The 23,155-nt window shown below is 37.2% G+C and overlaps 1 protein-coding gene across 1 annotated transcript in view; it reads left to right on the top strand.

The window, feature by feature from the left end:
- Positions 1 to 23,155, top strand: part of UPF2 (UPF2 regulator of nonsense mediated mRNA decay) — a 94,500-nt gene that overhangs the window by 62,348 nt on the left and 8,997 nt on the right. Inside the window, exons 15-19 of the mRNA XM_069547246.1 lie at positions 2,183 to 2,366; positions 7,442 to 7,581; positions 12,738 to 12,842; positions 13,135 to 13,233; positions 18,226 to 18,393. Coding sequence (XP_069403347.1) covers positions 2,183 to 2,366; positions 7,442 to 7,581; positions 12,738 to 12,842; positions 13,135 to 13,233; positions 18,226 to 18,393 — 696 coding nt within the window. The remainder of the gene's footprint in view (positions 1 to 2,182; positions 2,367 to 7,441; positions 7,582 to 12,737; positions 12,843 to 13,134; positions 13,234 to 18,225; positions 18,394 to 23,155) is intronic.

Raw genomic sequence — 23,155 nt, 5'->3', positions numbered from 1 at the left:
CACCGCGCCCCCCCCCCCCAAAAAAAAAAAATCAAGGAAAAAACCATTAGAGAAGAATGCTGTAGCATTCATATATTATGTATAAGATATTTTCATAGATTAGATTTATTCTTGTAAGGCTGCTTAGCTTTGGATATTTAAATATATGATATGTTCTATCGTAAACATTTTGATTGCATTTTAAATTTTGTGATTAATCATTACTTTGGGAAATTATTTTGGTACAGTTTATAAATTTGGTATATGGGTTATTTTTTTATTTGGTACAGAAACTCACGAATTGTGTAATGTTTTTACATTTGATGATAATCTTCTCACTCATCTGTGTTCTGGTTTTATATCTAAAATTCATCTTTCTAAGTTTTTTTTAAAGAGAAAAAGAAATCCCATCGTTAACACTACAAGAAATATTTATTCATTCTTTGTTAAACTCTTGGGTTGTGCTTTCCACATCTTAAGTTACTTATGTTAACTTGTGATTTAGAGCAAATACAGTGTAAATTAAATCAGATACAAATACAGAGACATTTCTACAACTTCTTTGCCGTTTATGTTCCAAAAGTTAGCCTGTAGCTTGGTTGTTTGGAATCCAGTCACTATTTCCCGTTAAATGCAATGTTATAAGTGCTGTTAGGGGGGCTAGCTCCTTGAGTTCTTCAGATGTTACTGAAATAAAGTACCAGTGGTAGCATTCAGTTCTGTTTGATCATTCCTTTCTATATAATCTATTGTTAGAGTTGTTTTCATTTATCCATTGATGAAAATAAATTTAAAACTACAACTTGAAGAATCAAAAATACATCCAAATAGTAGCTGGGTTTAGGTGGGAGTAACTACTCTTTGGGGAAGAGCTGTTTTTTAACTTTCTTCTACCACTGTACCTTTGCATTAAAGGATAACTTGTTACCCCCTTATTTTCTGAATTGATGAGCCAGCAATGGGGAGGTGGTGTTGCAGATTTGTGACTCAGATTCCTTGTTGCATGGAAGGAATGCCTTAAGTTGGAGACAGACTGTATTGAAAACAAATTTTGCTGCAGAATGTCAGCTGTCACTGTCAGTGCCCAAAAGCAGGGCTCCTTTGAGAAGAGTATCCTTCTTTGCACTCACTCTGACATCACTGACAGAAAAGAGCCACTCAGAGATATTCAGAAGTAGGAAGAGACAAAAGTATTCTCCACATGATTAACAGCAGGACTGTGTGGCAAGGATATACTTAGAGCATGGAAGTAAGAAGTGGGTGAGGCCTGGGAGAGGTGGTCAGTGTATGCTACCTGTAATAGTGTCCATTTATGTACTGGAAGTCAGATAGAAAGATCCCCTGCAGCAGTGCTTCTAAACTTCAGTGTGCACACACATTGCCTGAGGATATTTTTACAGTGCACACGCTGTGATTCAGCTGGCCTATGATGGGGGAGTCATAAGATTCCGTATGTCTAACAGGCTCTGAGTTCCCACAGTTGGAATAGCAAAGATATAGTCGGACATGACTGAAGTGACAGTAGCAGCAGCAGAACAAATTGGAGAGGATGATTAAACAACCAGAGAAATAGCTGTTTATATACAAGTAAATTTGTGGGTTGTGCTTTTTAGTTAAACTTGAGAATTACAGGTACAAAATAGAAGGAAGGAGCCAGGCTAGAATACGAGAGGGAATATATCTGAACAGTGCCATATACACAGTAGATGTTCAATAAATGCTTGTTGATTTCTGATTTTTATATATTCAGTAACCCTGTCTTTAGATACTTTGACTCTTTAAAATATCAAAGCAAGTAATATAGAGAAACATGTATCAAAACCATGGCCTCAAGTTTGGTGGTTTTTGTAAAATTAAATACTTTCAAGCCCTTTTTGGGATGTGGGAATAGAGTTTCTGCCTGGTTTCAGTACCTGAAAATGTATTTGGTGTTTATTTATAATTTTTCCTTGCTTTTAAAAAAGATTACGACAGATACAGTAAAAAAGTGTATTTAAAGTTACCAAATGGCTTAGAAACAGACTAGATGGAGGGAAATAAATGTGTTATGATCATTGCTATTGACCATTAGTAAAAATGTAGGTGTCTTGTCCAACTCTTTAGCTTCGTTGTTATAACTAGGTGAAGTCACAATATAGATTATTATTTTAAATATTTTGTTATTAATTTCTTATAGCTAAATTTATTTTTCATTTGTTATCAGCGTTATGTTTGGTGGAAGAAAAGTTTGGAGGTTTGGACAAAAGACCATCCATTTCCTATTGACATAGATTACATGATCAGTGACACACTAGAACTGCTAAGACCAAAGATCAAACTCTGTAATTCTCTGGAAGAATCCATCAGGCAGGTACACGACTTGGAACGAGAATTCTTAATAAAACTAGGTAAGCAATTAATTACAGAGAAAAGGTAAAGATGATATTTGGCAGATTGTTTCTAGGATTTGCTTTATAATGTTTTCAGTTAGCTTTTACTTTTTGTATACTTTTAATTTTTTGATGCTGAGTGTTACATAATAGTGTTAGGTAAGATCTGGGTGGCTTACTTCTTCATTAAAAATCCCAAATTAGAGGAAAACAGTCATGTAAAACTTGAGACAAATGATGGTGATGGAAAAACAATCCTGTCAGCCTCTCTGAATTTTACAGTTTTTGGTTGCTAATTTAAAAGTCTACCTTTGATTAAAGCATCTCATATACGGTATATATTTTCAACAAACACTATTTCCTAAGACAGAGCAGGCTTGACACTATAAAGGGAGTGCCAATTAGAAGTTTGAAACTATCCTACAGAATTTCAGACCCTCGTCACTGAGGAAGTTGTCTCCCCCTCTAAAGACTAGAGGACATGTGAGAAGCATGCTGCAGGAGAGTTGGTCTCTTTACTGTCTCAGTGTCCTTTAGCTGTTGTTCTGGAAGAAGAATTGGTAAGGAACTGGATAAGCTGACTAGCCTTGCTAGTGGAAATAAGTGGAATAAGGTGGGGCCTTTCCAGTGTGGTTTGCTTGCTGATAGTTCTTAGCATGTTGTAGTCATTTCAAAGTGACATGATTTCAGCCTACAAATTTAGCATTTTATTAGGAGATCCTTACCATGACCGATTGTAATAATTGTATAAATTTACTATGTTGCATATCTGAGAAACCACTTTCATGGCAAAGGCACTGGTGATTCTTTTCCTCTAAAACTATTTTTTTCATATTACATCATCACATTAATAGGGTTTCTTTCTCCAAGGCAAACCCTTTTTTGAAGAATGTGATTGCTATTATCTATACTGATTATGTAACTATTCACTTTCCTACTTACCAACCCATAAAGACACATGTGGTTCTTTTTATTGTTTAACTTTGTCCCAAATAATCCACTTTCTTTTCCTTTTCAGATTTCTAATTGTATACAGTGATTATTTCAAGCAGATGGTTTATCTACTTGTTTATTTCATTTACTTATATGCTTTGAAATAGTCTTGTTACCCAAAGACTTAAGAATGAATGGCACTCCCTGTATAGTGGACATAAGGAAATACTAATTGGATACCCAATTTGGTAGCAGTAAAGAGAGCAGTATGATTTATACGTTATAGAGCAAAGAATTAAAGAACTTGAGGCTTCTTTTGAAGAATCTGTCCTTCTTTAGAATGTGAAAAGGAAAAAAATAGGCCATCATTTGCAAATGCAGTTCTAAAGATGGTGTCAACTGGGATCATTATGCCCTCAAGTAGACCCATTTCCCTTCTGTTTTAGAGTTTAAATATCAGAGAGAAGATACACATGAATAAATATATATTAAATCTGTTTCCTTGCTAAACCATAAGATGATACAGCGTCTTGCCTTTGGTAGTTTTTTGTTTCCAACTACTTGTAAATTTATTATCATTCTAATTTTATAGCAACCCAGTGCTAACTTAATAGAATTTTCTTATATTTAAAAAACATTTCAATATTATTAAAAGTAATAAAAATGTTCATGACAGAAAATTTGAAGAATGCCAAGAAAACAAAAATCACTGTTATTTCGTATGCAAAGATAATCACGTTATTAACATTTTGATGCATGTTCTGTTTAAAATTTTTTTTATGTTTGCAGTTTTATAACTGGACTTTTTTCTATCTAATATATTATGAAATTTTCTGACAAAATACTTTTCTAAACCTTTAATTTTAAAACAGCCGTCTTATTTTCCTTTGTGTGAATGCATTAATTCTGTTTGATATTTGGGTTATTGCTAATTTTGCATCACTGTAAATAACATTGTTATTTTTGTGTGTATCTTGATTTTCTCAAGGTAGAGAGAATTACTAGCTCTATGACATTCTCTTTAAGAACAAAACCAACATGGTAATAAGCAATGTAATATAACTGTGGTTTGGAAGTTGTAGATTATATCATAAGGAACAGAAATGGAGGTAATAAAAATGAAAAAAGTCATGAATAAATTGCTTATACAACAGAAGAGTATATTTCATAAATTAGAAATAAAATTAGCAGAATAGAATACCCAGAAGTCATCCCAGTTTAATATAAAACAATTTAGTGTATGATGAAATAGGAGTCTTAAAATAGGATAAGAGCAACAGGTGAGCATTTGGGAGGAAAATTGATACAGAGCCACATCTTACATCATCAAACTCCAGATGTATTAAAGAGTTAAATATTTATTTTTAAAAAGTTAAAAATAGATCTGATCATCAGCTATTTGGAGAGGTGTTAATTTTCCTAAATTTTAAAATGATACAGGAAAGCATGCATACGTTGACATATTTGGGTTTTAAGACTTTTGCACAATGAAAAAATAAGTTCGAAGTGAAAATAGCTCCTGTGCCAAGGAGCTATTATTTACATAAAGAGCACAGGCAAACTGATGAAAGTAGAACACCCAATAGATGAATGAACGTGACATAATCAAATAAGTGAGGGCAGGAGGAGTTGGTATTTTTATTAAGTACTATCTGTTTCCCAAAATTAAAGTGGAAGGTATTGTTCATACTTGACCAAAGAGTTAGGTAACGCCCAAATCAAAACACTGGGTTAACCAATTGAGCCAGAATTCAAACTGCTCTTTCTGATATACTGGGTGTGTGGGGAAAATGCTCAGCATGTCTAGTTGAGCAAAGAAATAACAGATGAAAAACCATTTGGAAGAGAGGGAGTGTTACAATTATTACTCTCTGTCAAGAACAGGAAAACTGAGGCACCAAAGTAGCTCACATTCAAGAGAACAATATTTGACTTTGGTCCAAGTACACTTCATTCTGACCCATACTGTAAACATTTTACTCTCTAGGTTTTACATTTTATTAACGCCATGTCCTTTATATGTACATTTTTATCTGCCTTGCTTATTTTAGATTGAGTGTGTCCTAGAGGTCAGCAACTGAATAGTTTATTATCCAGCTTAGCAAATGCAAAATATGTTTATAAACTCCTTTTGAAACTAACTTGCAATGCAAATGAAAATGTGTTAGAAATAGTAGTATTTTCCTTACAAATTATGGCTATCAAAACAAAGGTATTTACCATTACAGTTCTCCTCATGACATATATTTTAAAGTGGCTATAAAAAAGATGTAATGATATATTGCTGCTGCTGCTCCTAAGTTGCATCAGTCGTGTCCGACTCTGTGCGACCCCATATACAGCCTCCTACCAGGCTCCTCTGTCCCTGGGATTCTCCAGGCAAGAACACTGGAGTGGGTTGCCATTTCCTTCTCCAGTGCATGAAAGTGAAAAGTGAAAGTGAAGTTGCTCAGTCATGTCTGACTCTTAGTGACCTTGTGGACTACAGCCTACCAGGCTTCTCCATCCATGGGATTTTCCAGGCAAGAGTACTGGAGCGGGGTGCCATTGCCTTCTCCGAATGATATATATTAGGTCATGTCAGTTTATCAGTGCTGTGACATTTTTAGGTTTATACCGTCCTGATTTTTAATTTTTTGCCTTTGACCACATAAAAGCCCAGTATTTTGCTCCGGTTCAAATAAATACATGAATAAAATAGTGAGTGAGTGGTATCAATCAGAGACAGCAGGTTTTTTGTATCAGTATTATTATATTTTTTCAAAATAGATCTATCTCAGATTCATCCATCTCTCCTCACCTTTTTAATTTCGAACTTGATTGTACCTGCTTTCATCACTTTGTAGTCTCTGTTTTTGTCAGTTCTTAGTTAATTGCTCAGACTTAAGACACGAGTAATTTTTTGCTGTTGTTGATTGTGTTAATTTTTCAGACTTTCTGGACTCCAGTATACCTCATAAAAGAGAGGGCTAAATCCCATCATTACTAAAGTTTCTGTCTGCTCTAATTGTGTAAGATTCTGTGAATAAACAAGGGTTTACTAAATACCTACTGTGTATTTATCAATATATGGCCTCTAATAAGTTTTGAATATATAAAAGAAGTTTTTTGTTCTCAAAGGCCTTATACTGTGACATAACATTTATTGAAATCATTAGAAAAACCATTGCATGGTGTATCTTTAAATGCAGTTCGCCAAGTAGCTTTATCAATTCTATGATCAATTCTCCAAGTAGCTTTAGGAACAAGTAGGAGGAAAAGTAATACTCATTGAGTTTATTCAGGAAAGGAAACTTGGACTGAATTTGAAGAATGTATAGGATTTAAAAGAGCATATTGAAAGATATTCTATATTGAGAAGCAATTTGGTGAGCAGGACCCCAAGGAAATATGCTTTATGATACAGAAGAGTCTGCCCCAACTACGGGAGAAGGCTTGATTAAGACTTGGAATTGTGGGGAAAAGTCAGATCATATGAGGCTGTGGAATGTGCACCTTCAAAGTAGAGTGTAGTTTGGAACTCGCATAATAATAAAGAAGAATTTACTAGGCAGTGAGATGTGGATGAACATGGGAGGTGGCCCATATTCACACGAGGGCGTTGCCTCTGGAGGAGCACACTGTTAGGAAGGAAAAAACAGCTCTGTGATGACACGTTAGAAGTGTCACCGTGTATCTGCCTCCTCTGTCTTAATTTGCAGATATTCAAATTAAGAGTCAAATGTGATTTCTGCATTAAAGCAGTGTAATTTTATTGTATCTTTAAGTTTTTAGAGATTCTTGAAATGCCATTTGATAAAATATGTAACTGTGGTTGCCTTGTGTGTGGCTAAAGCTGCACTTTATGGGCTGCTGTTTGTTCATCTGAGACTCAGATAGTCTGAAGCTCTGAGGAAGTAAAAATAATTGTGGGGTTTTTTTGTTTTATTTTTTTGCTAGTTTTAAAGAAATATATCTGTGCTCCTTTGTTGAAATAAAGGACTGTTTAGTTTTTTTAATGGTTCTTAAAATAGCTTTAAATTCTGTTCTTAATTTACTGAACTGAGAACATGACTGTTGAATTATCTTCATATATACTTTAAATGGTATAATATTCACTTTGGAAATTTTGCCTTTATCTTGTTTTGTAAAGTCTTTTTCTACTTTCTTCTCACTTCAAGGCCTCGTAAATGACAAAGACTCTAAAGATTCTATGACAGAAGGAGAAAATCTTGAAGAAGATGAAGAAGAAGAAGAAGGAGGAGCTGAAACAGAGGAACAATCTGGAAATGAAAGTGAAGTGAATGAGCCAGAGGAAGAGGTGATGACTTTTATTTATAGCAGATAACATTTGTGCAAGAGTATTTGGGTTATATGAGCCAAATTTTTCTTTATAAAAGAGATCTTCCTCTTAGTTTTATTAGAGTAAATGTAACTAGTAGTTTACGTCTATTATAAAACTGCTGGATTAATTAAGAGGGGTTTTTATGAGTAAGAAAATACTGATGATAGGATTTTTTAAAATTACTATTAAGAGCATTTTTAAAGAGCAGTTTTAGGTTCACAGCAAAATTAAAGGGAAGATAGCAAGATTTCCTGTATATCACCTTCTCCTATCTACTCACACAGTCTCCCCCAATCAGCATCCCCCACCAAAGTGGTACATTTGTTAATAATTGATGAACCTACAGCAACACGTCATAATCACCCTAAGTCCGTCATTTACATTGTGGTTGACTTTTGGTGGTATACTTGCTGTGAGTTTAGGTAAAAGTATAATGGCATGTTAACCATCAGTATGGTTAGGATTTTTATTTAATAAGCAATTTGAAGACAAAACATTATTTGATCTGCTCTGTAACTTAATCTCATTTTTGAGTGTGGACTTTTTAACCTATGGGTTTTATGAAGAAGTTGCTGACTAGATACTAGTAACTTTGTTTTCCCCAGATCTGATAGTATAAGAAATCTGAAAATCATCATGTACCATCGTCTTTGTTGTTACAAGTCTGTTAGGCCAGACCGTATGAAATGACTGTTCTACCATTTTGGACCTACCAAACTGTCATTTTTATATATGATTCAACATAATAGTTCTAATTCTTTCCACTTTTTTCTTTTAAACCTGCTTTAAGTTTTAAAAATTCCACCTGAAAGACTGAGTGTCTGGGTTCATCATTTGGAAGTAGACTGGGCAGTGAGTTAGGGATGTAGAAGACACTGTAACTGACTGGTTAGCTGATCATTGTTCAGCTGTGTAATGAGTAAGTAAGGGTTTGTTATGCTGTTCTGTCTACATTAATATATATATAAGTTAGAAGGTTAAGAAAATGGAAAGTCAGGTAAGAATTACAATAACATACTGATGAATAAAATGTATACCATGAAATTAGGACCTTTTCACTTTTTAAGCTTATAATATGACATCATGTGCATGGCTTTTTGTGCTTGGGTGCTAAAAGCATTTAGGAGAGAGTGATCATTTAGAAGTGTGATATTAATTAAATACTGAAAAAGTATAAATGTATAATCAATACTTATAATCAATACAGTGTTTTATGGAAATGGAATTTATTAAATTTTAAAGTTTTGATTCATAGTAAATAGAATGCAAATGTTTAGAGGTTATGAGTTGTTTAATGTATAAAGGAGTATAGATTATTTAAGACATTCATAAGATAGGTTCATAAACTGGGTTATTTCTGGCTGTGCTGGGTCTTCATTGCTGCGCATGAGCTTCTCTAGTTGTGGTGAGCCGGGGGTGTTCTCTGGTTCCAGTGTGACGGCTTCTCATCGTGATGGCTTCTCTTGTTGTTGAGTGCTGGCTTTAGTGTGCACAGGCTTTGTTGTTGCGGTGCTTGGGCTTAGTTGCTCCATAGCTTGTGCGATCTTCCCAGACCAGGGATCAAATTGGTGTCCCTTGCCTTACAAGGTGAATTCTGAACCACTAGACCACCAGGGGAGCCCTAAACTAGGTTTTTTAAAAGCTTCATTTAGCATGAAAGAAAAACGACCATGCATGCATACATGCTAAGTCGCTTTAGTTGTGTCCGACTCTTTGCGACCTTATGGATTATAGCCTTCCAGGCTCCTCTGTCCATGGGATTCTTCAGGCAAGTATACTGGAGTGAGTTAAATGACCCATAATTTAAAGTAATTAAGGTTTTCTATAGTTAGAAGTAAAAATCCCTAAGTCTTTGTTTCTATTAGCCCTGAGGGTCTGTAGCTATTAGTGAACATTTTGTTTAATTTGACTACATAGCAAATAGCTTCGCTATTAAAAATGAATGAGTGTATAAAAGGCAGCTTGTTTGTTTGGCTTTTTAAATTGGCTGGGCTTCCTGTGTGGCTCAGCTGGTAAAAGAATCCGCCTGCAGTGTGGGAGACCTGGGTTTGTTCGATCCCTTGGTTGGGAAGATCCCCTGGAGAAGGGAAAGGCTATCCACTCCAGTATTCTAGCTTAGAGAATTCCATGGACTGTATACTCCATGGGGTTGCAAAGAGTCGGACTTGACTGAAAGACTTTCACTTTAAATTTGGCTAGCATTTATAGGCAGTGGAAGTACATCTTTATATTGGATTATTTTGCTACCACTTTCGCCCCAGTTTTATTGCGATATAGTTGATAATAACATTGCATTAGTTCAAGGTGTACATACAACAGTGATTTGATATATATAATCTAGAGAGAGAGAGAGAGAGAAAGGCAGAAATGATTACCATAATAAGTTTAGTTAACATTCATCACCTCACAGTTATAAATGTTTTTTTCTTATAATGAGAACTATTAAGATCTACTCTCTTAGCAAACTTTAAACAGTACAGTATTGCCATCACTTTCTCTTTCCAACCTGACAGCTCCCCTAAAGTAGATATAAATAAGCTGATAAAAATTTAGAACTGGAATATGTTTCTATAATACATTTCTATGAAATAGATATTGCTATATTGCTTTTCTAAAAAATGAGATCATAGAAACATTCAATTATATAATTTAAATTGGCTTATTAAGTATTTTATAACAACAAAAGGAAATAAGTGTTTTGTATATTTAGACTAATATTCCATTTCGTATTTTTAGACTAATTTTACGGCTGTCTATGGATTTTGCACTAATTTGATAAAGAAACTAATAAATGAAACATCCTCAGTAAATGTGACATTAAAGAATAGCTCATTTTCCTATAGATTCCTCATTTGAATACTTGTGATATTTTCTCCAAATGCATTTCAGCTTTTAAAAAGTGAACTTTATAATTTTAAAAATTGTATCATTTTAAACTATTTCTTTCTGGCTGTAAAGTGGATATTATACATAATATATGTGAATTTGCTAAATGGGAAAACAAATTCAACAGGATGACTCCTGAGTCTTGGCTGGGAGGAGATGTGAAAGGAGTATGGTTGGTTTATTTAAGAAATGGAATTGGAATTGTTACTCTCCCACCCAGGACCATCCTTTCCCATGACTATCCTCCAAACATAGGAGAATATTTTTAGAGAGAGAAGATGGGTTGATTATAAAGTAGTGAGGACAATGTGTAGAATATTCTATAAATATGTGCCTCGACTGAGAAAAGAATAGGGCTAGAGTGAAACTCTACAGAAACGTTGTATTTCTCTTTTCCATCTTATTCCGCAACTCTTCCAAGCTCCAGATGGCCTTTTGAAGTTATTCTTAACACCTCAGTTCAGTTCAGTCGCTCAGTCGTGTCCAACTCTTTGCGACCCCATGGACTGTAGCACACCAGGCTTCCTTGTCCATCACCATCTCCCAGCTGCTGCTGCTGCTGCTAAGTCACTTCAGTCATGTCTGACTCTGTGTGACCCCATAGATGGTAGCCTACCAGGCTCCCCCGTCCCTGGGATTCTCCAGGCAAGAACACTGGAATGGGTTGCCATTTCGTTCTCCAGTGCATGAAAGTGAAAAGTGAAAGTGAAGTCGCTCAGTCATGTCTGACTCTTAGCGACCCCATGGACTGCAGCCCTCCAGGTTCCTCCGTCCATGGGATTTTCTAGGCAAGAGTACTGGAATGGGGTGCCATTGCCTTCTCCACCATCTCCTAGTTTACTCAAACTCATGTCCATTGAGTCGGTGATGACATCCAACCATCTCATCCTCTGTTGTCCCCTTCTCCTCCCACCTTCAACCTTTCCTAGCATCAGGGTCTTTTCCAATGAGTCAGTTCTTTGTATCAGGTGGCCAAAGTAATATAAAAATTGGTGAAAGAAAAAAATTCATGCATTTTAGCTTAGTTTTTGAATAGGAAGTATCTTTCCAGTGTAAAGAAATGATTTTTTTTCCCAAGAGCCAGTTGAAGTGCATTTCTATTGCAGATTTAATTTTGAAGTATAGAATTTGTCAAAAAATTTAATGCATTTCTGTACTTTGCTCAAATATTTCCACTTCAGAAATTCTAAAAGTTTTCAAGTATCTGTAAAGTATTAATAGTTTAGATTTTTGAAATTAATTGCTAGGTATACTAAGTGTATTATAACACATTTAAATCATTTGTTTTCTCATAGGAATTATTTCTCATTCACTTTATTTCTCTCAGCACAATGAGAAGCAGCTGGGTTTAGTGCAGTATTTTTTTTTCCCCTTAACTTTTATGGAACAAAGTGGGAGTGAATTGTGTTGAAAGGTTCCTCAGATGGAATGCTGCCACTGTGTGGCTTTTTTTTTTTGCGGGGGGGGGGGGTTGGTTATGGTTTCTTTTTTGTGTCTCTTTGAAAATCCATTGGAGTTCTGCTCAGTCTTCCATTTGAAGAGGAATTTTGGCTGGTAGACGAGGATGTCAGGGTACTGACAGGAGATAGGGCAGATATAATACTTGAAAGCCACCAGCAAAGGGAGTCAGAATGTCTAGCTTTTTGGCTTAAAAAAGCACATGTCCTTGAGCAAGTCATTTAACTTTTCCAAGCAGTAGTTTTCTCACATAAAAAAATGAAGACAATAAAGGTTATCTGTCCTTCTTCAGAACTGGGTGAGCAACAAAATGCTGTGAGAGTACACTCCACCCTGAGATGCTTTATGCAGTGAGATACTTTATAAAATATAGTGTCATTGCTTTCAGATGGTAATGATGTTAAATTTGAATTGTCAGTTTTCATTGCAGAGTTACATGGGTATTAAAGAACTACTGTGAGAAAAATCAGTCTCAAGTTTGTTAGGAAGGAGAAAAATATGAAAGGTGTAAGAAACTTGTTCCTTGTGGAATTCATGGATAAGTTTCTAAAAAGGATCTTTGTATTACTAGGTCAGTGGAAGGTGTAAAATGGGTTTTTTAGCTATTGGTGTGTAGTAAGAGTTGCCAGCTGACTTTGCCCTACCATTCTAGGCAGACTGCATAAAAGGCTGAAACTGGAGAATAAGAAATAATTATACATAAATTTTAACATCTTTTTAAGGCATGTAAAGTTATTAGTAAAGTTTTTCAAAAGTTTTAATCTTCTACAAATATTAAACAATTTCAGGAGGGTTCTGATAATGATGATGATGAAGGAGAGGAGGAAGAGGAAGAGAATACAGATTATCTCACGGATTCAAATAAAGAGAATGAAACTGATGAAGAAAATACTGTACGTATCATTAAAACTTTGCTCTTTGAAATTGTTCATCATATTTCAATTTTAGCCACCAAGGTTTTGATTTTTGTGATTACTGAAATATTTCTTTAGAAATTCATTTTTGATTTATTATCTAAACACTTTTCTTTGTTTGCAGGTTCTTTGAATATTTAATAATGTTATTATTTTACCTAACTCATTCCTTGACTTATGTTGAACAAGTTATCAATACAGAAGGCTCTGCCGTAGAAAACATTACAGTTAGAATTCCCAGTTTGAATTGTTTCTGTTTTGTTTTAATAAGGAGGTAATGATTAAAGGAGGTGGACTGAAACATGTACCTTGTGTAGAAGATGAAGACTTCATTCAAGCTCTGGATAAAATGATGCTAGAAAACCTTCAGGTATTAAATGTTGCTCTATTCCAAAGTACTTTAATATAAAATATTGTAGCACACTTGATTGTGATGGGAGAGTCTCTGCTCTCTAAACATTTACCTCTGCAGCAGCTTTTCCTAACTTAGGCAGTTTGAGGCTGCCAGTACTTCTGGCGTCCTACATCCTGATTTGCTATGCTTCTTTGAAATAGAGTAGAAAAAATAAATGTTACCAGACTTGGAGCAGAGTAATTTCATTGTATCACCCTCTGCCTTTTCTCTTTCTAAGACCCTTTACTTGCAGTTTGTTTAGGAGTCAAACTACAGAAGATTAGAATTTGGGGGAATTTAATTTAGCAAATTCTTTAGTTTGATTTATAATTTGAATAACTTGTATATAAATATCTGGAAGAATATTGGTTATTTGATGTTTAAAGTACTCATGATATTAAGATACTGGATTTTATTAAAAGCTCCATCTTCCAGTGATTTAGGTAATTATGTTTTATGTTTTTCTGTAGTTAGGAGTAAAATCCCATGAACTATTTACTTAAGCCCTATTTGTAGCTATTGTTAAGCCCTTTGGTGATTTGAGGGCTTTTGTCGTTGGAGTGGTAGGTGAAAGCTGCACGGAGTGGGCTCAGTGGAAAATGGAAAAGGGAGAAGTGAACATACTGGATACAGGTAGAGCTGACTTGAGAAGTTTTTACTAGAAAGAGGAGAAAAATGGACATGTGGCTAGAGAAAGTCAGTTGAAAGAGGAGTGTTATGAAGTACATGCTGATGGAATAATCCTTTAGAGAAGATGGGTTTTACTTTCATTGTCGCTACTAAGGCCGAAAGCTATGATAATGTATAAATTAGCAGTGCAGGTACATTAGTCTCAGGAACCAAAGGAGCAGAATACTTTGGTAGAGTGTAAAGGAAGAGCCTTTTTCAGATGAGATAATCAGAGAAGACATCTCTGAGATCATGACTTGTAGACAAGACAGGTACAAAGGAACCATCCAGGTGAAAAATTAGGATTAATGGAAAAACTGTGTCAGAGGTCCAGATCAGGGCAGAAAAGTACTTGTCTGAAAAACTTTAAAAAGGGCGCCAGTAGTAATAGAACATTGTCTGTGAAGGGTCGCAGCATGAGACAGGTAATTGGGAGTGGCACAGTCCTTGAAGGAGCTGGTTCAGGCTATGGGCTTCCCTGGTGGCTCAGAGGATGAAGCATCTGCCTGCAATGCCAGAGACCCGGGTTCAGTCCCTAGGTTGGGAAGATCCCCTGGAGAAGGAAATAGCAATCCACTCCAGTATTCTTGCCTGGAGAACCCCATGGAGAGAGGAGCCTGGCGGGCTACAGTCCACGGGGTCACAAAGAGTTGGACATGACCGAGTGACTTCACACACACAGTCAGACTGTGTGTTAGTCGCTCAGTCGTGTCCGACTCTTTGCAATCCCACAGACTGTATCCCACCAGGCTCCTCTGTTCACGGGAGTCTCCAGGCAAAAATACTGGAGTGGCTTGCCATTCCCTTCTCCAGAGGATCTTCCTAACCTAGGGATCAAACCCTGGTCTCCTGAGACAGGACTAAAAGCAGAGAGACTAACCAGGGGTGTGATTAGAAGGCTGTGGTGGTAACCTAGCTGAAAGATAATGGTCATCTGTCTAGGAGAGTGGCAGGGCACATGGACAGAAGTCTGGATTTGAAAGCTCTTTGGGAGGCAGAATGAACTGGATTTATTTGGTGCTTGCTTAGGTAGCAGTATGTGGGGCCCAAGGAGTCAAGGATGCCACCCAGTCCTGTGGCTTGGACCACTGGCTTGTCTCTAAGAAACAGGAGAGTGCGAGTAGGAGTTGCACTTGGTAAGTTTGAGGAGCCTGTGAGGCGTCAGTGGAAATGTCTGGAGAGCAGAAGAGAAACATAAACAGAGCAGTTGTTAGAGTACTTTTAAAGCCATGGCAATAACTGGCTCATCCAGATGTAAAGTGTGGAGACAGAGGAGAAGCAGGTTCAGGGTTGAGCCCTGACAAACCCCAACATTTAGAAAAGGTGGAAAAGCTGATGAAGTCAAAGGAATGGGAGATTTCGGTGTGGTTCCGTGGTCATCACTTACTGAGAGTTCTTAAGAAGCGAGCTGGAAGGGTGAGAGGTTGTGATCAGAGAGGAGGGAAGTTTGAATACACATTTTTGCAGTTGTGTTTATGTATAGGAGAAAACTTCATCCACTATTAGGCCCTGCTTTTAAATCATTATCAGGTACCCAAAATGAACAGTTGTACAGACTTTTTCCTCTTGCTAAAAATCATAGGAAGACACAGTATTGTAAAGACATCATTTCTCCATAAATCATGTCCTTAAATTTCATGCAGTCCTCATTCTGTCCCATCAGGGAAATTGGGGGATGAGGTGAGGGTTGGAGGAAGAGAACAGGGACATGGATGTAGAATGAACCTAATAAAATTATTCTTAAATTCTTCATAACTGAACAGTTAAGAAACTTGTAGAAGTGACATACAAGATAATAAAACATTTTAAACATACAACAGTAGTTTGGTACAGGAATGGATAGATTAATCAAACAGAGGAGGGTCCAAAATAGACCTTGCATTGCATTCCGTGTGTACTCAGTTATGTGCAACTCTTTGAGACCCCATGGACTGTAGCCCACCCGGCTTCTCTGTCCATGGGATTTTCCAGGCAAGAATACTGGAGTGAGTTGCCAGAATCTAAAATAGACCTTAGAACATGGCAGTTTAATCTTGATGAAGTTAACATCTCAAATCATATGAAGGAAAATGGTATCTTCAACAAATTGTCAATAAAAAATAATGCTGGATTTCTGTTTTTAATTTCCACCCCATAATTAATTGCAAATCTCTCAAATAATTTTAATGATTGTAAAGACTGTTGAGCACTGCACTGACTTTATGTTTATTCTTCATACAGTGCCGTTAGCTGTTAGATACTATTCGTATTCCCATGTTTCAGTTAAAGAAACAGGCTTAGAAAAAAACAAAAAAAAATTGCTTAAAGTAAAAGGGTAGTGAGTGGTGCAGTCTTTTATCAACCATTTGTTACACTACTTTCCAGCACGAAATGCCATAGAAATCTTTTTAGAACTAACTAACCAGGAGAAAAAAATCTACAGCTGACACAACACAAGAGTCAGTATCTGTACTAAGCTAAAGTGATTGTACAAACCAATGAGAAGAAATGAATGACTCATTTTGTTGTTGTTAGAATATAGTGCTAAAGCTCACTGATAATCACATGACAAGCCAACTAAGCAGGGCCTTTTTATCAGGTCATAAAATATTAAGATTTAAAAAGTGACGGTACCTATTGTGGTTAAGTGTGGGTAAACATCTCTACTTGGTAAATGTGAGTCCAGCCTTTTTTAGAGAGAAATTTAGTAAACCTGTCAGAATGACTTGCCATTTGATCTAAAAGTGTACCCTTAATAGTCTCTCAAGTGCATGATAAGTGTGACACTGTAATAGAAATAAAAAGTCTAAGCTGTCAGTAGAGGGCCAATAAAATAATTAGCTCTGTACTAGATGCCTAAGGTAAAGAATCTAAAAGAAGAAGAAACATGTATGTTTAGTATAGAATAATATTCATCATGGTTGTTCCTGTTCATATGTGTTGTATGTGTCACATATATATATGTTCATATATGTATGTATGCAAGAAAAAGATCTGGAAAGACATGACCCATTGTTAATAATTGTTGCGTCTTAGAGTCAGGCAGAGGGAGATAGCTGTAGGAATTGGTATGGACACATTTGCTAATGTATTTTTTTATTAGTTTATGAAGTGAATATGTTTATAGTCAGGAAAGAAAGATAATTTACATATCAAAATTCCTCTGACATGATTGTTTCAAATTTTAAGTTAAAAAATCTTTATAAATAATCTATGAACCTGGGAGAACTTCAACCAAATTCTAACAGTTGGAGCTGAGAAATGAAAAACAATAAAACCTTACACCTTTATTACCGTTTTGCTGATTTGCAAGTCTCTTGCAAATATGGTGCCTGTATCAAAAGAGTATTTAAATGGCAGTAAAGAAGTTTTAATACCTTCATGCCCTTTTAGCGTTACTTGCTTAGATTTGAAGTATCATGTTCATCTCTTTCCTCATTCGTGCTCCATTCATTCAGACTTAGAAAATTATTTGTAGTTCCCTAAATGCACCTGCTATTTCACATCTTTGCTTTTGCACCTGTTCTTCCACTGTCTAAATTCTCTGTGTATCCCCCAAACTGCCCTTTTACCATCTGGTTGGAAGAAGGCCTGTGAAGTCTTTAACGTTCTCAAATGTCCCGTTTTCATTCAACCTTTTGTGAAATCTCAGCACCCACCCACTCTGAACCAGTCGTATGTAGTCAGTCTGTTGTACACGTTATACACAGCTCAGATGAATCGTAATTAATTTCTCTTTCTTACTTAACAAGCTTATGAGTTCTTTGAGGATAGAGATTATCTTTTTAATACTAGTGTCTCCAAGCTTAATACGTAGTAAGTCATCCATCAGTGAAGATTTGTTTTAATAATTGTTGATAAATCCAATGTAAATGTTAAAAAGAATTGATACTCACAAGTAGGAAGTTATCTGTTCACTCTTAAATACTGAGCTCTGACCGCATGTGCTCACAGCAGGAAACACCAGAGAAAGGGCACAGTGATGAACCCATCGGTCAGGTAGAGGTTCTCATAGATAAGGAGGCGGTTGTGGCCCATGATAATTACAAAGGAAGATGTGTGCTCTGAGGGTGAATGAAAGGGCACAGTGTACTCAGACAGGACAGGAGAACCTGCAGCACTGTGTATTTGAGTTTGGGAGAGGCCTGACCCATCAGCAGGAGCCAAATTGTATTCCTTTAAGGGATGTGTGCAGGTGGTGGGCAACCCTGGTTTCAGAAAGATTACTTGGCTCTAATGACTGTCCCAAAATATATAGCACTGAAGGAATTACAAACAATTTATTGGGCTACTTACATTTTTTTCATTTCTGTCTTTAAGCAACGAAGTGGCGAATCTGTTAAAGTGCACCAACTTGATGTTGCCATTCCCTTGCACCTCAAAAGCCAGCTGAGGAAAGGACCCCCACTTGGTGGTGGGGAGGGAGAGACAGAGTCTGCAGACACAATGCCGTTTGTCATGTTAACCCGAAAAGGCAATAAGCAACAGGTGAGAATCTGTCCGCAGTGTATTCCCAGTTCATTGGTAGTTACCAAGTGTAAGTGGTAACTTTGTTTTATAGGTTCTTGCTTACAGGGGAGAAAGACTGGTATTCAGTGGTAGAAATAATTTTATCTGTTATGTGCACAGAAGATACATGTAACTTCCATCAAATAGATGGGTGTTTTTTAATGGAAAGAACATTTAAAATTTAAGTCATATGCATTTGTTAGAAGATACACATACTGACTTTCAGTAGGAAGGTTTCATCAGTAAGCTTACAGTTAGAAAAGAAAGGAGGGTGATGGCAGATAGTCTTGAAAAAAAATGCTCACTTGCCAAATGGCTTTTGGGAAAAAAAAAAAAACATTGTTTTCTGACCCCTGATCCTTCTCCTCCATTCTCCTTAAACCACCTCCTCTTTCTTTCCCTTATCTCACAGATGGCCCTCACAATCATTCCCCTGTCTACTAAGCTATCACTTTTGATTCATACATTCAGTCCTCAAATATTATTTGTCTGCTCTGCCAAATACCAGGCCTAGTGTGAAGCTGTGGTGATGAACAGGATGTAGCCCCTGGCCATGTGAGCACGCACCAGCTGAAGGAGAGAGACAAGCATAATATTACATTTGCTGATTGTGGAAAGTGCCCTGAAGGAAATGGAGCCCGGCTCCCAGATCTAACTCAAGGATACATCATTTATTACTAGTTCTGTTTAAAAAAAAAAATTCATACTTAATTATTTCTGAGTTCAAGCTGCCTCTTAGAGTTGCTGGAATCTTAGGATAATTGACAGCATTTTTTTGTTTTAGTGGTATGTAAAATAATGGTGCATCTTATAATTAACAGAAGCATCTATGAAATATGGTGGCTAGAACGGCTTGTCAGACCAGTCTGATACCTGGTTCCCACATTCATTTAAATTGTCATTTAACAGCTACTTATTATTGACTTGTTACATACCAGGCACTGTTCACGTGCAGAAATATAGCAGTCAACCAAGTCCCTCCTCTCTTCGGAGCTTTCATTCTAGTATTGAGAGGCAGACAAGAAATAATGTCAGGTTGAAGACAATGCTCTGTTGGAAAATAAAGCAAGTTAAGAGGATAGGAGACTGAGGTGGGGAGGAGGTGATGAGAGGGAGACTGCTGTTGTAGAGGGTGACCAAGGAAGGCCCAGAATATCCTCTGTGACGCAAGGGACATTCTGTTCCCTCCCTTCCAGAACAGGCTGAAGGAGATGGTGCCTACCTTCATCTTCTATCTCTGCTTTGTCAGGTAATTTCTTGTTACTCAAAAGATCAAAGTTGTAGAGCATACCATCATTTTGCTGTGGTGCAAATAAGTCTTGAGATGTGAAAGCTGAGTACCAGTTAGGATCACATAATGGAGGGCTGGGAACAGGCTTTCCATCATGACTCACGTGTGTATAGTTAACTTGACTTCGCTTCTGAGCACTGCTGGATCTTTGTCAGATATTCTTCATAATTCCATAAAGTCAACAGGACTTTCCTCTGTCCTAGACTTTAGGGTTATCAAGGTTTTACTAAAGCTCCCCACTTTCTCACCTTCAGGCCAGAGTTGAGCCCTGACATTTCCCTTCTCCCTCATCCTCTACCCAGTCCCTAGAAAAATAAGGGTTTGTTTTTGATCAAGACCCTAGACTTGGTGCTGGAGTCTTTGTAAAACTACTCATCTCAGCACTTGGAACTGCTGGTTGACCATGGCTCGCAGGATTCTCAAAGTCCAGAGTTTCTGCTTTTCTTTTCTAGGGATAACTTAGTTCTCTGAGCAGACTTTCCCTGTTTTTTTTTTTTTTTTTTTAATAATTGTCGAGGGCAGTACATGGCAACTTCAGGTTCCATAGGCTGAACTATCACATGGGAATTGATTCCTATTCCTATACAGTTCCTGAACTTTCTTTGCTACATTGACACATTTACTGAGCCTTGATTTTTCTTATTTAAAAGGAGCTTTAGGAATATCTTTCTGTGAAGATTGACTTGTTCAGTCACCCAGTTGCATCTGACTCTTTGTTACCCCAGGGACTGCAGCACACCAGGCCTCCATGTCCCTCACCATCTCCTGGAGTTTGCCCAAGTTCATACTCATTACATCGGTGATGGCATCCAGCTATCTCATCCTCTGATGCCCTCTTCTGCTCTCCATCTTTCCCAGCATTAGGGACTTTTCCAGTGAGTTGTCTGTTCACATCAGATGACCAAAGTACTGGAGCTTCAGCTTCAGCATCAGTCCTTCCAGTGAATATTCAGGGTTGATCTCCCTTAAGATTGACTGATTTGATCTTCTTGCTGTTCAAGGGACTTTCAGGAGTCTTCTCCAGCACCACAGTTCGAAGGTATCGATTCTTTGGCATTCTTCCTTCTTTACAGTCCAGCTCTCAGCCGTACGTGACCACTGAGACAATGATAGCCTTGACTACGGACCTTTGTCATCAGAGTAATGTCTCTGCTTATCAACAGACTGTCTAGGTTTGTCATCATTTTCTTGCCAAGAAGCAATTGTCTTCTGATTTCATGGCTGCAGTCACTGTCCGCAGTGATTTTGGAGACCAAGAACAGGAAATCTGTCACTACTTCTACCTTTTCAACTTCTGTTTGCCATGCGGTAATGGGGCCAGATGCCATGATGTTAGTTTAATATTTACTCTTAAGCTGGCTCTTTCACTCTTATCAAGAGGCTCTTTAGTTCCTCTTCGCTTTCTGCCATTAGAGTGGTATTATCCACATATCTGAGGTTGTTGATGTTTCTCCCACCTATCTTTTAATTCCAGTTTGTAATTCATCCAGCCCAGCATCTCTCATGATGTGTTCAGCGTGTGGTTAAACAAACAGGGTGACAGCAGACAGCCCTGTCATAGTCCTTTATCGATCTTGTATGGATCAGTTCCATACAGGGTTCTAGCTGTTGCTTCTTAGCCGCATGCAGGTTTCTCAAGAGACAGGTAAAATGATCTGTTATTCCCATCTCTCTAAGGGCTTTCCATAATCCACATAGTCAAAGACTTTGGCGTTGTCGATGAAACAGATGTTTTTCTGAAATTCCCTTGCTTTCTCTATTTAATCCAGCGAATATTGGTGATTTGATCTCTTTATTTCTTATCCTTTTTTAACCCCAGCGTGGCCATCTGGAAGTTCTTCATTTGCATAATGCTGAAGCCTAGCATGTAAGATTTTAAGCATGACCTTACTAGCATGGGAGATGAGTGCAGTTATCTGATGGTTAGCATTGTTTGGTACTACCCTTCTTGGGGATTGGGATCAAGGATTAATCTTTTCCAGTCCTGTGGCTACTGCTGGGTCTTCCAGATTTGCTGATGTAACAAATGTAAAACCTTGATGGCATCATCCTTTAGGGATTTGAATAGTTCTGCTAGAATTTCATCGCATCCACTGGATTTATTAACAGTAGTGCTTCTTAAGGCCCACTTGACTTCCTACTCTAGAATGTCTGGCTCTGGGTGACTAACCACACCATCACAGTAATCCAGTTCATTAAGATCTTTTTTATACAGCTCTTCCATGTATCCTTTCCATCTCTTCTTGATCTCTTCAGCATCTACTAGGTCTCTACCGTTTTTATCCTTTATTGTGCCCATCTTTGGGCAGAATGTTCCCTTGCTGTTTCCAGTTTTTCTGAAGAGATATCTACATCTTTCCCCTTTGGTTGTATTCTTCTGTTATTAAACATTGTTCATTGAAGAAGGCCTTCTTACCTTGTCCAGCTATTTTTTGGAACTCTACTTTTAATTGGATGTACTTTCCCCTCTCTCCCTTGCTTTTTGTTTCTTTGTTTTTCCACTATTTGTAAAGGCTCCTGAGATAACCACTTTGCCTTCTTGCTTTTCTTTTTGTTCGGGGTGGTTTTGTTTGCCACTTCCTGTACAATATTACAACCTCTGTCCACAGTTCTTCAGGCACACTGTTAATAAGATCTAGTCCCTTGAATCTATTCATTACCTCTGCTATGAATTCATGCAGGATTTGACTTAAGTTATACTTGGCTGGCCTATTGTTTTTCCCAGTTTTCTTTAGTTTAAGCCTGAGTTTTGCTATGAGAAGCTGATGATCTGAGGCAGACTCAGCTCCAGGTCTTGTTTTTGCTGATTGTATAGAGCGTCTCCATCTTCAGCTACACAGAATGTAATCAGTTCCACTTTGCTATTGACCATTTGGTGATGTCCCTGTGTAAAGTCATCTCTTGTGTTGTTGAAGAAGGGTATTTACTATGACTAGTACATTCTCTTGGCAGAATTCAGTTAAGCTTTGCCTTGCTTCGTTTTGTTGTCCAAAGCCAAACTTACCTATTACTCCAAGTATGTCTTGACTTCCTACTTTTGCATTCCAATCCCCAGTGATGAATAGAACACCTTTTTTAGGTGTTAGTTCTAGGAAGTCTTCTAGATCTTCATAGAACTGATTAACTTCAGCTTCTTCAGCATCGGTGGTAGGGACACAGACTTGGATTACTGTAATGTTGAATGGCTTGCCTTGGAAATGAACCGAGATTATTGTCATTTTTGAGGTTGTACCCAAATACAGTGTTTCGGACTCTCGTTGATTATGAGGGCTACTCCGTTTCTCTGTGGGATTCTTGCCCACAGTAGTAGATATGATGGTCATCTGAATTAAATTAGTCCATTCTCATCCATTTTAGTTCTCTGATTCCTTGGATGTCTCTGTTTATTCTTACCATCTCCTTAACCATGTCCAATTTTCTTGATTGATGGACCTAACACTCCAGGTTCCT

The sequence above is a fragment of the Ovis canadensis genome, chromosome 13 (assembly GCF_042477335.2).
Source record: "Ovis canadensis isolate MfBH-ARS-UI-01 breed Bighorn chromosome 13, ARS-UI_OviCan_v2, whole genome shotgun sequence".
NCBI classification, from domain to species: domain Eukaryota; kingdom Metazoa; phylum Chordata; class Mammalia; order Artiodactyla; family Bovidae; genus Ovis; species Ovis canadensis.
This window is presented reverse-complemented; position numbering and strand designations above follow the sequence as displayed.